This window comes from Clarias gariepinus, chromosome 4 (genome assembly GCF_024256425.1).
Source record: "Clarias gariepinus isolate MV-2021 ecotype Netherlands chromosome 4, CGAR_prim_01v2, whole genome shotgun sequence".
Taxonomy (NCBI): Eukaryota; Metazoa; Chordata; class Actinopteri; order Siluriformes; family Clariidae; genus Clarias; species Clarias gariepinus.
In genome coordinates this window covers 8,287,607-8,301,810 of record NC_071103.1, presented here as the reverse complement: position 1 = coordinate 8,301,810, position 14,204 = coordinate 8,287,607, and the positions used below count along the sequence as shown (strand labels likewise).

Genomic DNA, 14,204 nt, shown 5'->3' with positions numbered 1-14,204 from the left:
GTGCTAGGAAACACGACCGAATCTTGTGCATCTCATAAATCTTGTACATCTCATCTCATGAAGATTAAAAGTGTTACGGATTTAATGTGTTATAATTAGCCATTTATGTGTTGTCTTCATCTTCCTGGTAACTGCGTTATCCTGTCTGTGTTACCGCGGTGTCAGTGTTCGCGGTAATACATTTTCCTCTGTATGCGGGTAACTTAAGGTAGGGCTTTTATTGTGAATACGCCTACTTCCGACTTCTGACTCAGAACGCCCAGTATAGCAGGTCCCACCATTGCTGACCGAGACGGCGCACGGTACTGACACAATGCATGCCGAAACGCTCTAACTAACCATTGTGTGACGGTGACGTCCATTAATCTTTGCAAGCAGGAAAAAATGATCCAAGTAAGTCCTCAATGCTCATGAATAACATTTTGTTTTTGGATGCACAAATAGTTAGCTAGCAATTGTAAACTAGTCAGGCAGGTTCCTGGTTAGGGTTTTTCTTTTTTAGCTGGTCTTTGTTGAATTCTAGTCGCGTAGTGATTCTAACGCCGCTCGTTAGAGAGTATTATTATTTTTATATTTAAGACATAATGCCAGTGTGCGCCATCTACACTATAGGGCCTACCATTCGGGCCCGTGAGGATCGCGCTGGTTTGTATTATTTGCAAGATTTCGGTAGAAAGCGGGAAATCCGCCGTGGACATATCTGGTGTGAGATGCATGAGTGAGCTGTTGCATCGTACATGTCATGAATGAATTAATCGTGAAAAAGTTTGCATCTATTTCCATACATTTACCACCTAGTGGAACGATTCGCGAGTCATCCTTTTTAAACGAATCATCTAAAGTGAATGAATCGATTCGGAAAAGATTCGAGTCGAAAAATTTAGCTCGTGAACTGCACGATACAGCACGCGCACCAGGTGTTAATGTTGCTTTCGACTTGCTTAATAAGTGAGAATTCGCCGTTTGGAATGACGTCATTGTCGGCGTCGGAGAAATCGACTGTGTGTGTGTGTGTGTGTGTTGGGGGGGGGGTAAGAAACATACAGCCCTCACTCTGTTTGTCTTTTCTTAGCAACAAGCTAACCATGTACTTGTATATCATAAGTAATATATATTTTCATCCTCAACCTGTGAACGTTCTAGTTAGTGTTTTTAGGTTTGTTATAACTGATATAAAGCACATAATCTTGTCTTATACTCTGTTTAGTTCTGATGCAGAGTTTAAGGTGATGTGATTTTGCTCTGCATAAAAAAAAATATATATTTTTTTTTAATTAATAGGCCGGTTAAATTAACTGTTGCCCAGGGATGATGACAAATCTGGCGCACTTGGTGTTTTGGAATATGTAACGTCAATTTATCTCCTGAAATCTCCTCTTATTATTATTATTTTTTTACACACAGTGATGTATGTTACATATCTTAATGTAAATAAATAAGTTTCAAAAAGTATGAAAAAAAAACCCACAGTCTACTTAGCTTCGAAACTAAAATTGACTTCAATCTTGTTTCCCTTTTGCCATCTTCAATTTTTTCAGAGTGCCATGACTCGGAAGCATCGTAGTTCTTCTAAAAAACACCTTTGGCACACTGACAGTTTAAAAAAGACTATTCAAGTTTCACAAGTGCTTTTGTTGTTGTTTGCTGTTAATGTCACTTCCTGAACAGTATGTAACCCTTATTAGTCGTCGTCTTCGTTCAGGAAGAAGTGTTCAAGGGTAGGGAAGTGTGAAGGGTGATGGTCAATGAAGTGGCCGTTATTCGTTTTTGACTGAATGTTGCGACAACTAGTCGTCGTTGTCTTCTAATTTGGTCGTGTTTGAATACTTGAATTTGGATTTTGGCTTTATATACTACATTATCAAATGTTTACCATTTCAAATATGGTGTGTGTGTGTGTATTAGGTATTGGGGAAAAATTACATTGCAGTATCCTTTTATATATTGCAATATGCGGAAATAAAGGTATTCAGTACAGTTTTTATTAGAAGTGTTGAATTGCTCAAAAATATAATAAAATAATTTCAATCGCAGTGATTATAATAATAATCGTTGTGATTTTGTGGACATCTTCATAGTAAATAAAATATTTTTATATTATTTTATTATTTATATTACATTTAGGCATTTGGCAGACGCCCTTATCCAGAGCGACTTACATTTTTATCTTATTATACATCTCAGCGGTTGAGGGTCAACAGTGGCAACTTGGTGGTCGTGGGGTTTAAACCTGGGACATTCTATACCATAGACCAATACGCCTGTAGCTCAGTATACAAACATGACAGGAAGGGTTGCATAGGCAAAGAAAATAACCAGATTCATAAGATTACATATTTTTATGTGACTAATATTTTAAAAAGGGTGCACAAGCGTACAGTACTTGGGGTACAAAATCTTAAAATCAGAAGTACCAGTCAGTACCTGCTGCTTGAAGTACTGCAGTGCATCTCCTCCTCATGGACTGCCTATTGCGGACAGTCTGAGCACTGATGGAGGGACTGTGTGTTCCTGGTGTGACTCGGGCAGTTGTTGTGGCCATCCTGTACCTGTACCGATGTACCGATCCTGTGCAGGTGTTGTTACACGTGGTTTTCACCTGCGAGGATGATCAGCTGTCCTTCCTGTCTCCCTGTAGCGCTGTATTAGGCATTTCACAGTGTGGACATGGCAATTTATTGCCCTAGCCACATCAGCAGTCCCTCATGCCTCCCTGCAGCATGCCTAATGCCTGTTCACGCAGATGAGCAGGGACCCTGGGTGTTTTTTTGGGGGTGTTTTTCACAGTCGGTAGACAAGTCTCTTTAGTGTCCTGCGTTTTTAGAACTGTGACCTTAAATGCCTACTTTCTGTAAGCTGTTAAGGTCTTAACGACCATTCCACAGGTGCAATTATTAATTACTTGATTATGGTCAATTGAACATGCATGGAAAACATTGTTTAAACCCTTTACAATGAAGATGAAGTTATTTGGATTTTTACAACATTATTGTTGAAATACACAGTCTTGAAAAAGGCCTTTTTTTTTTTTTTGCTGAGTATATATATATATTTTTTATTTTTTAAATAAAATTTCTATCATATCTCATTTTTAGTAGGTCTGTCTATCAAGCAAAAAATAGTTTAGGTTTAGAACATCACTTTTGGTTCACTAATTTCAAACATTCTAAAATTCTATTAATATGCTGGGGTTTTTATTGTGTATTACTCTACTCGTTTGTGTTTGCCACAATTAATTCCACTATAGTACTGTAAGTGACATTAATGATGGACATGGCAAACAGTACTTTGCAGGAATATTTTAATTAACAAATGAAAGCTCTTTAGTTAAAGATAAAGAGAAAGAAGGAATGCCTAATTGTCTGCCTACCAGAAACACTCACTCACGAAAATGTCAAAATCAATCTGAGCTAGTCATTTGTATTATAATTTGAGTGTGGCTTCGTCAGGATCAAATTCCAAAACTTACTCTGCTAATTTCTAATCTATAGAACTGCTATAAAAGTAATATAATTGTTGCAATTATATTGTTGTAGTAGGTGATCACTGCTTTAATCAGTTAGGCGCTTTACACATAATGAAGGCATTTAAAAAAAAAATTGGCAATAATATTCTTGGTATTACAAATTGAGTGGCACTAAAATTGTAAATGTAATAATAATAATAATTATTATTATTATTAACTTGAGGGAAGTCTAGCATTTGACTTCTGTCCACCTGTCAGTCCAAATTGTTACAAGATCCAAGATTGTTTATGTCCATAAATGTCTAACCAAAAGTCACAAAGTCCTAGAAACACTCGGCAATTCAACAGTGGTGAGACGTGGATCTGGGTAAGGGCATAAAACCATTTCTAAAGCATCGAATGTTCCTCTGAGCTCAGTGGGTTCCATCAGTGTAAAATGGAAGAAATTGGGTACCATCCGGGCTCTTTCAAGAGATGGCCATCTGGCCACACTTGGCAACTGGACTAATGGGCTTTGGTCAGGGAATTAATAAAGAACACAATGGCTACTCTAATAGCGCCTCAGAAATCTTCTGCAGAGAACAAGAGACTAGGACAGCAATTGCAGAAATATTTTTTACAGTCAGACGTCTCACTGTGTGTGCATTTGTGCATGTTTATGTACATGTTTGCAGATTTGATTTGTTTTGGGTAGGGATGCACCTAAATTTCGGCCGCCGAAAATTTTCGGCCGAAATAGCATTATCGAAACGTAAGAAAGCGCCGAAAATAAAAGCCGAAATTGTCGCCACGCCTCTCCCATCCTCCCGTCTCGTTCGCACTGTAATTACGCATCAAACACGGAGTATGTCGGCGGTTTGGAAGCACTTCAAAGTTTCAGATGAGGACAACAAAGTTGCAATATGCAACATTTTTTTTATACAAACAAAAAGAAAATATTTTAAACATGTTTTTTAATGAAGCCATTTTCGGTTTCGGTATCGGTTTTCGGCCAAGTGCATCCAAAAATTTCGGTTTTGTTTTCGGCCCAGAATTTTCATTTCGGTGCATCCCTAGTTTTGGGATATTTTATAAATATCCTAATTAGATCTTTTTTTCCCTCAGTTCTAAACAAACTTCACAAATAATTAGCTATTAAATCTTTTTAGCAAAAAATTTCTTTTTGGGTCAGTGTGGCAATACATGAATTGCCACATAAGAGGATCACACATGCATACACACACCCCAATCATTGATAGCATTACAATGCAAAATATTATGTCCAGTATTGCGCAGGTTTCTCTTGTGCTCTCGGTTTTCAGGTTTCTCTTGTGCTCTCGGGACACAACAAGACCTCTGGGGTGTTTTATGGTGTCTTGCACCAAGACACTAGCAGCAGATGCTTTGGGTGATGTGGGTTTGAGGGTGGGACCTCTGAGAATCAGACTTGTTTGTTTAGCTTTTCCCATGGGTAGCAATCGGATTGTTAGTTGCACTGTCTGTTCTGGTGTCTTTCTGTTGTGGCTGACATCGACTGTTTTTCTACAAATTTGCGCTGCATTGGCTATTCTGTGGGTTTTGTTCCTGATGTACTGTCCTTTGGTCCCTGTAGGCAAGGGTGATCCTTGGGTACTCATGATCTTGTCTTCAGTTTACTGTTATATAATTGATAATCATTGTTAATGTGTTATGTGGTGATCTGATGTCTGCCATTCCCAGATCTCCAAAATGATTATACTAAAATATTAGACAGATGCTTACCAACTCACTGTTGCGAACACACACACAAACATGCATGCTCAAGAAGTCGTCTTTATTAAACAGTTAAGATGACTATTCCAAAGCTTATTTTTTTTTCTGCCATGGATTTTGCAGGATTTCCAGGACTGTGCGAATCCTGTTATAAATGGCACACGTTACACAGATTTTTTTTTTATGACGATAATTAAAGGAATACTTTTGCTATTTTTAAATAACCGGGTACACGGTATTACCGGATTACCTTACAAACCTATAATCTGTTGATCGTTGAAATTTATAATCGAGTGTTCAGATTATGAATTGCACAATTGAATCTGGCAGTTGCAGTCCTGACAATTGTAGTAGTAAGTTGTTGTAGCAAAATTATTTGAATCAGGTAAAAGTCTAAAGCCTTTGGCCGTGGCTGCCTATTTGGACCTGTCCTTAGCAGCACCAAGTGCTTCTTAAATCATGAGACCTCCAACCAGAAGTAGGGCATCAGGACGGATTAGGTAGGGTCACAATGCAAAATCGTTCGGATCACTGCTATCTCGGGAGCACAGTAATATGTGTAGTATGAGCGAGGAAAAACACGGGTTGTCACTAATAACACCATCAACTAACTTGACTGTTTGCATGAAACATCCCAGTTCACAAAAACATTTTTTGCTCGTTAAAAGTCCGGATCCACTCTCAGTACAAAAAGTCTAAAAAGGAGGCATAAATAAAATAATGACTGTTTTAAGTTTTGTTGTCTCTTCACTATTTACGGTACTAACAAATATTCTGCACTAGATATGATTTCAATAATTCAGTGATTTCAGTACAGTCTTCTTTTGTCGTAGGCATTCTTATGAGACATTATACCTTTTTCCACTAATTAATAAAGCAATAAATAATAGTCTTAATGAGATGTCTAGCTTTGATCGAAGTACCTCAAGAATTAATCGCCCCTTTTAAATAACCATTTTTAGAACAGTAGGATGTTGTACCTGTCCCTTTAATTTAAATGAGCCACTCCCAAACCCCCCACCCCCCATCACACACACAAACACCTTTTTTTCCCTCAAGGGAATCCCTTTCTCTAGGGACTCTAATTTTTCACCTTCATAAAGCACTAGCTTTCCATTCAACCTTTAAACATGGATTTAAAATTACTTGTATATCAATGATTCTTTTTTTTATCAGAAAAGTATCGTGATAGAACTGTCACCCGGTTCAGATTCGGACTGTAGTCTGCCATTTAGTGATGCCTGACCTAGATTCTAACAAGTAATCAAAAAAGCTACAAAACCAACTTTGATTCTAACAACACAGCAGCGTCACATTGTGATCCAGAAAAATTATACTTTTGAGTGAATATTGTAGCAAATAACAGCAATAACTTCACAAGCAATACTAATATTTATTTTAAAAGTTTTTTTTTTTGTCATAGCCATATTCTGTTTCTTTGTTTAGGAATAGATTGTTTGGTGTTGTAGCTGTCAGGCGCAAAGTGATTGGAACACATAAACAAGCTTTTCCGAAAGTTAATTCATGCAGCTCTTAGGTCCTCTGACCCAGGTAGCTAATGTAATGTTTTGTGCAGCATGCAGCTACTAAGCCCACCTCTAGACATTCTTATGACCTGGGCCGTCAATTTGCTGGGGCAATTTGCCGTCAGCGAAAAACTAAATGGTGAATTTTTAGAAATATCTTGAGTGGGAAATATTCAGATAGAGGCCGGGTCTTGTGTACAAAGACATTTAAAATATGAATGGTTTATTTTCTCGCACAATTTCTGACAGAGGCTGCCTACTAAAATGACTAAGTTGTTTAATTAAACAATTAGCGGGCTGCTGAGTACTCCAGATATTCTCCAAATATACAGTAAGATACTGAAAAAGTATGTTCCCCATGATAGGACCTCTTAAAGGCTGTCTGAAAAACACTATATAAACCAAGTATGAAAAAAAAAATTGTTAATTTCCCCAATGTATGGAGACTTTTGGGACCACCTGTATACCCGATTCATAAGCCAGCTTTTATCCTATTAAAACTCCCCCCCCCCCCCCCCCTGTTGGTAATTACAGCTGATCTTTCATTGGTGTGACCTTACACTTTTGTCAGCTGAAGCATTTGTTTGTCTTACAGCTTATGTGCGAAGGGGGGTTTGGTTTATGTAGCAGCATTTTTTTTTCTTCGCATAATTGAATGACTACAGTTTTTGTTATGTCTTAGTATATGAGCTTGTGCTTTTACTTTCTTTTTTTCAGTTTAATTTTATAAAGCCTTTTTTAATGCCAGTATTAGGCCCTGACCTAATAGTTTAGTGATATGCATAGTAGTACTAAGGAAGGTCATATTACAAGGAAAATTTAATCTGTGGAAATTGAATTGAGGCAGTGCATGCAGATAAAAGCCTTAGAGAGCTTGCAGACTTAGTAATGAGGGCTTTTTCACCAGTTTTCACAGCCTTTTTGGTAACTCGGGTAATGATAACTATAAGTGGGGGAAAAACACTCTTAACCAAAACTGAAATATCACAAAAGAGGTTTAACCCAAAAAATATTCACTGTCCTAAGTCCTAAAACCTTACACAGTATATCTTGCACTACAATCGCACACTTGGTATAAAGCATTTCATTTGTTAATAGTTCATTACAGATTCCAGCTAATTGGTAAACTCTTTTCAATTTACCATTGTCCATACTGACATTTTATTTTTTTTAAATGGCAGGAAAACAATCCCTGTTTTGACCCATGTTGATTTTCCTTCTGTTTTTCTTCTTTAGGAACTCTACAAAAAGTGGCACAACTGAGTATTTAACACTCAGTACTGCCGTTTTTCCTGGCATCCCACAATGCTCGGGCTACAAGAAACAGGACCCACTGGGACTTCCTCCACTAAATCATACAGCTGTGTGGCATGCTCAGCCACATTTCATGGTTTAGCATCTCTCTTGGTACATCAAGCATCTCATGCTAGTGAAGTTTCTAGTCCACAAGGGGCTACATCACCTGCATGCACTCACTGTGGTGGATTGTTTGACAGCAAAGAACTGTTTGAAAAGCACCACTGCATGCTATTGTCCCCTCCAGAAACTGAGGATTTACATATAAGTGAATGTGGGGAAGGATTACAGGACACTCAAGATATTCAAAAGCATAAAGTGCACGAAATGAAAGCTCTTACAGAGTCGGATAACAATTCACCTATAAAAACTGAAGTCATGACAGATGGTAACTACTCTGCTCCAGTTCTCTTCTCCAGTCCACCTTCCCATGCTACTGAAGAGTCGCATCATGAGAGCTCGCAAACAATTTCTGAAGTTAAGACAAAAGACTGTCTACCTCCATCAAATATGAATCTTATGCAGCATCCCATCTCACAAGAGCATGATGATGAGTTGCTACCAAAATGTGTATCCAGTTCTGTGATTTCCACCGAAGCACATAGCGAGTCCTTTGAAAATAAAACTATTTATTTGGAAAATGAAACCGCAAATAGTTCTGATAGTGATGAATTAAAAGATCAGTCAACAGTAACAAATAAGCAAACACTTCTTAAAATGCTTGCATCTGCCTATATGAGCCAGAGACAGCCCCCCCAGATTAAATGGGGCCAAAACAAAAGGGCCCTGCCCCCTCGAAAAGTCTCACCTAGGGCACCTGTACAAGCTCCAGTGGCTATATCTGGATCAAACCCTGAGTGCACTGATAATCAGTTACGGGAAAAGGTTGCACAATATGCCCCCTATCGGGAACGTTTTATATCAAATAGGACCTTCACAAACAAAAGCAGGGTTGTATCTATGACCAAGGCCTTGTGTCCTGTGGTGGCTCTTGAGACCCGGCAGAAGCTTTGCAGGGACAATGTTATAGGTAGATTTCAGTGTGGGATCTGTCGTAGGGTTTTTCAAAACAAAGACAGCTTAATAATGCATCATGCCTTGCATAGGAAGGAAAGAGTAAAATTTTGTCGCCGATGCAGGCAATTTGTCATTAGTGTAATTTCTGCTCCGGATAGCCATATTTGTTCTGGCTATGTTGGAACAACTACCACTTTTCCCACAATGATGTATCCACGAAAATTATTCCACTGTCAATTGTGTAATCGGAGCTATACAAGGCGCCACAGGCTTAAAACACATAAATGTCAGTGGAAAGCTGCTTTAGCCCGAAAAGATGCCGCAGTCTACAATACTGGAGAGGGGACTTTTGCAAAAGGACAACTCTTGTCAACGAAAAGCTCAGCAGGCCATGTTAATGTTGCTGTGAACACAGAGGGCTATAATTCTATAAAAAGTGAAGAGGAGGCAGAGTCTCTAGGTGAGGATAAATTTCAGATAAACACTACCTCTTTTAAATGTGAAACATTGCCTGAAAGTTTCCCACCTTTTCTTCCCAATAATTCTAAATTGAATTTAGTGCAGTCAACGGAAAATATTAATGAAATGTTGAAAAAAGAGGATTCCGTTCACTCTTCAGCCTCTGAAGATGAGGGAACGGCAGGGAGCAACACCGAAGGAAATGAATCATTAGAAAGAGGGCAGTGGACTGTACCACTAGATGATGCTGAAGTTGATGTGCTGACTGATGATGAAAATAGCAATAATTTAGACGAGGCATCAAAAGAAAATACTGATGATGAGGTCATTATTTTAGAACCATCTGTTAATTGTGAAACATCAAATTTAACACATTCAATAAATAAAGACTTTCAGGTGCAAGTTTCTGATAGTGGAGCACGGCGTTTTTCCTGTAACAGATGTCAGAAAAGCTATTCTAGACGTTTTACACTAAATCAGCATCTTATGATTTGTAGATCAAGAAAGTTTTTGGAGCAAAATTCATTTGGAAATGTGTCTGCTAATATTCTTGGGTTAAAGAAAAGGTTTCCATGTCCCCATTGTGGTTCATCATTTACTCGTAAAGATAATATGAATATGCACCGAAAGAGGTGCCAGTCCATGAGACGTACAAATCCACTGGAAGGAAACGGGAGGCTTGACAAGCAAAATCAGTCAGCTCAGGAAAACACGTTTGTTTTGCCACCAGTTTCAAAAAACCAAGTGAGACAGGAGGGCAGTAGTAATGTTGGGGGTGGCAGCTGGGGCATTATGTCATTACCATCAGTGCTCCCCAGAAAAGTGACTTGTGAGTGTGGTGCTAGTTTTACCTGCCCTAGGCTTTTGTTTGAACACCTGCAAATGCATGCTCTAGAGTCTTACATCTGTTCACACTGTGGTGAGAATTTGCAGTCTTGGGCTGATTTTGAAGCACATCAGCAGTTGCATTTGCAAACTTCAAGACCAAAAATTGAGGACAGAGGTTCACAGCAGCAGTCACATGTACAGTCTCAGCCTCAGCAAGAGTCAAACATTCAGCTATCAGTGCAAAACCCAAAAAAGGATTCTCAAGATCTGTTTAGATCTCGTTTCAATCGCAGACCCTTCACAGGCCCATATGTTTGCCACAGATGTAAAAAGATCTTTAGATTACGTAAGTCTTTGCTAAGGCATCTAACACGGAGTTGCAAGGGAGATTCTACAACTGAAAATAAACACTCTTGTTCTCGTTGTGGCATGACTTTTCAAAACTCTTTAGCCCAAGAAGTCCACATGCGAGCCAACACTTGTACTCCTGCTTTCAAACCTCTTCGTTGCCCAGTGTGTGTACGTTGGTTCAGCAGTCTTGAAGGACTCAAGAGGCACTTGTTGTCACATAGCCAAGCAGAAAGTTTGATGTGTCAGATGTGTGGTTGTAAGTGCTCAAGCCATGCTGCACTTGAGGAACATAAACGGAATATCCATAACACAAACAAAGATTTTGAGTCACCTACTGTTCAGTCAGCACATGTTTCACAAAGCAGCTCATCAGATGCGTTTCGCTGCCAGATATGTCAACGCAGTTACCCAAAACTCCAGTCGCTGAAAGACCATCTAAGAAAGGTTCATAAGCCAAAACATCTAAATCCAGTCAGCATTAGGAGTTTTGAAACCAAGGAATTGACAAAAGGAATTGTACAGCAAAGTCAGGCCAAGCAGTTTCAGTGTCAAATTTGTGCTCGCACCTACCAAGATATTCAGTCCTTGAAAAATCACAGGAGGAGGGTCCACCGTATTCTAGGAGGTGGACTGCAGCCTTCAAGAGGAAATCTGCAGCAGAGTCATTCCTATCCATTTCAGTGTCAAATCTGTTCACGCACCTACCCTGACATAAGGTCACTGAGAAACCACAGGAGGCGAGTTCATCGCATCTTGGGTGGTCTTGAAATATATAAAGGAATTTCTCATCAAAATCAGAGCAGTCTTTTTAAGTGCCAGATTTGCCAGCGCAGTTATCCAGACCTAGAAGCACTAAATAACCACAAAAGGAGGGAACACTGTCTTTTAAGGGATGTACTTGAGTCAACAAAAATGAGTGCCACACACGTGGAACAGCCACAGTCAAATGTTTTTCATGGCACAAGTCCAATTGGGGAGTTTGAATCTATTGCATAATTATGGTTTGTAATCCATGACGTTCAAGTAGTAAGAAGTAAAAAAAAAAAAAAAGGCGGTGGGAGGTTTTTTTTTTTTGTGCATTTAACTTTGCAAAGTTTTATTAGAACTAGTAAAAGTAATAGCTTCAAAATTGTTTGTGTAAATATGTTAAATAATGTTATGGAAAATATTTCTTAAAATGATGCACATTTCATTGTCCTCATTTAATTAGTTGGTAGTCGATGGTACCACCAGTAAAAATAAGACACCAGTAGATTTTTCCCTTAATACTGTTTGTATTTAAACAGACACTTAATATAAAATTGCCATAAATATTTTCCAATTGTGTTGACACATTCTAATTATTTGGTGCAATCTGGCAATTACTTTGCTGGATAAGACATTGTGTTTAATGAAAGCTTAAAGCTTAATACCTAATGTTTAACAGCTATGACTGTTTAAATGGGGTAAAGTGAAAGCATGGTTTCCATGATTTGTACTGCCATGTTGTAGGGTTAGTCATTTTACTTTATTTTACTTAACTACGGTAACAAAGCTATAATCCTGGATGAGCCAATAAGTGACTTGCATAATGACTCTATAATAGATAGTATCAATCAGTCATATTTTTAATTTTTTTTTAAGAATCTCTGCCTTTTAATTAATATTGTTCATTTATCAAGAAAAAAAGCTTTAGAGTCTTGGATTTCCTAAGCGAACAAACAAGAGACCTCGTTCCCAAGCTAAGCTCAATTTAACCAGATTTTTTAAATTTGTAAATCAATGACCAATAAAAATCCCATTGATTTCATTTTAGTGCCCTAATCAAAATGGTAGATGTGCATTGTTGTCTCAGTTAAAAAAAAAAATGTTTGCTAGTTCACTAGATTAGTGAATTAAATGTTTTCTTACTATTATTTTGTTTAATAATAATATTAATGTTCCCAGCTGTATGTGCACTTGATAATTTATTACATTTTGTGTGCTTCAGTAAATGCGTTTTGCACTTTGAGTGATCAATGTACATATGCAAGTATAAAGAAAATCAGCATTTCAAAAACTTTGGTAAATCTGGAGGAAACTTTTACTTTAGTTTGACTTATGTAAATCCTGACACAACTTTACTGATATTAAAAATAAGGCCTGTTGGGCTTTTTGGAGCTAGATGTGATTGTCCATTAAGAAAAGTGAAAGAAAATATATGTATTACGGTGATGTACACCCATTTTTTGCCTAAAATGTTATGTAAGATATTGGTTGTTTATGTCTCAGTGTAAATATATATATATTTTTTTTAACTGTTCTCACTCAGACACAAAGCATTTTAAAACATTTGGTAAGTGCATGGACAGCTGAAGAAAACCTTGTAAATAAAGGTGTTATTTGTAATCTCAGTGCATTGTGAATGTACAGTATTAAAGTTTCTTTTATGGCATTATTTTGGAAGACTGAACTTCATATTGTACAATTAAATACTGTGAAATAGTATGTTTTTAGGTTTACTAAGCATTTAATTGTTCCATTTATTACAGTGTTTATTAAATTTAAAACAAACACCAATGTTCTGGGTAGGATTTCTATAGTATTTTAGAACATGGCTGTAGGGATTTGCCTATTAGCTACACAAGCATTATTACTGGGGTTGAGGTCAGGGCTCAGCATAGGCCACTGGAGTTCTATACTAGCCTTGGCAAACCATGTAGTCATGGACCTTGCTTTGTAAACAGGGACATTGTCAAGCTGGATTAGATCACACCTTCGTATGTCGCTTGACACATCTGAGATAAACTGACACATCTAAGATCAGATCATCGTGCTAATTCCGATCTGGCTAAATTGATTCTTCGAGCACACCTCTTGTTGATGATTAGTATAGCTGGATTGAGTTGTCTACGATTATTGCGCGTTCGTGTGTTGGTTTAAAAGGCGATATGCATCGACAGTAGAAACACTGATCACAAGCCCTCTGATTGACGAAATGGAAAAAGAGCAGCTCAACTTTTTTTTGTAACACGTGTTATGCGCTGAAATGCCCCCCTGCCATGGATTGCCCCTCTACATAATCGCTATCAAATATTATATTAAAACATAAATTCATAGGTTAATGGTTTACAAATTACATGAGACAATAAAATAAGCAATATGAAAATAAATATATTGTATATGGAAAAAAATAGAAATATTAATATTTTTTTTTCAAATACAGCATGTATACTTTTTTATTGTTTATTTTATAATAAACTTAGTTTCATCCAATTTATCAATATAAAATATTTATTTTTAATATATATAAATATTTATTTGCATATTTTTATGACAAACCCCTGAAAAATAAATGTGTTAAAAAATAAACATTATACAAAAATTTGTATTAATGGTCTTGAACACTCAACAAAAATATAAACGCAACACCTTTGTTTCTGCTCCGATTTTTCATGAGATGGACTTAAAGATCTAAAATTCATTCCAGATACACAATATTACCATTTCTCTTAAACATTGTTCACAAATCAGTCTAAATGTGTGATAGTGAGCACTTTGCTGAGATAATC

At 37.4% G+C, this 14,204-nt stretch overlaps 1 protein-coding gene across 1 annotated transcript; it reads left to right on the top strand.

Moving 5' to 3' along the window:
* The first annotated feature begins 257 nt into the window (after window positions 1-257).
* Window positions 258-13,085, top strand: im:7147486 (zinc finger protein 62). Its single transcript, XM_053494116.1, has 2 exons — window positions 258-393; window positions 7,960-13,085. Exon 2 carries the CDS (start codon window positions 8,029-8,031, stop codon window positions 11,668-11,670), a length of 3,642 nt encoding a protein of 1,213 aa, XP_053350091.1. The 5' UTR covers window positions 258-393; window positions 7,960-8,028; the 3' UTR covers window positions 11,671-13,085.
* Window positions 13,086-14,204: the final 1,119 nt, after the last annotated feature.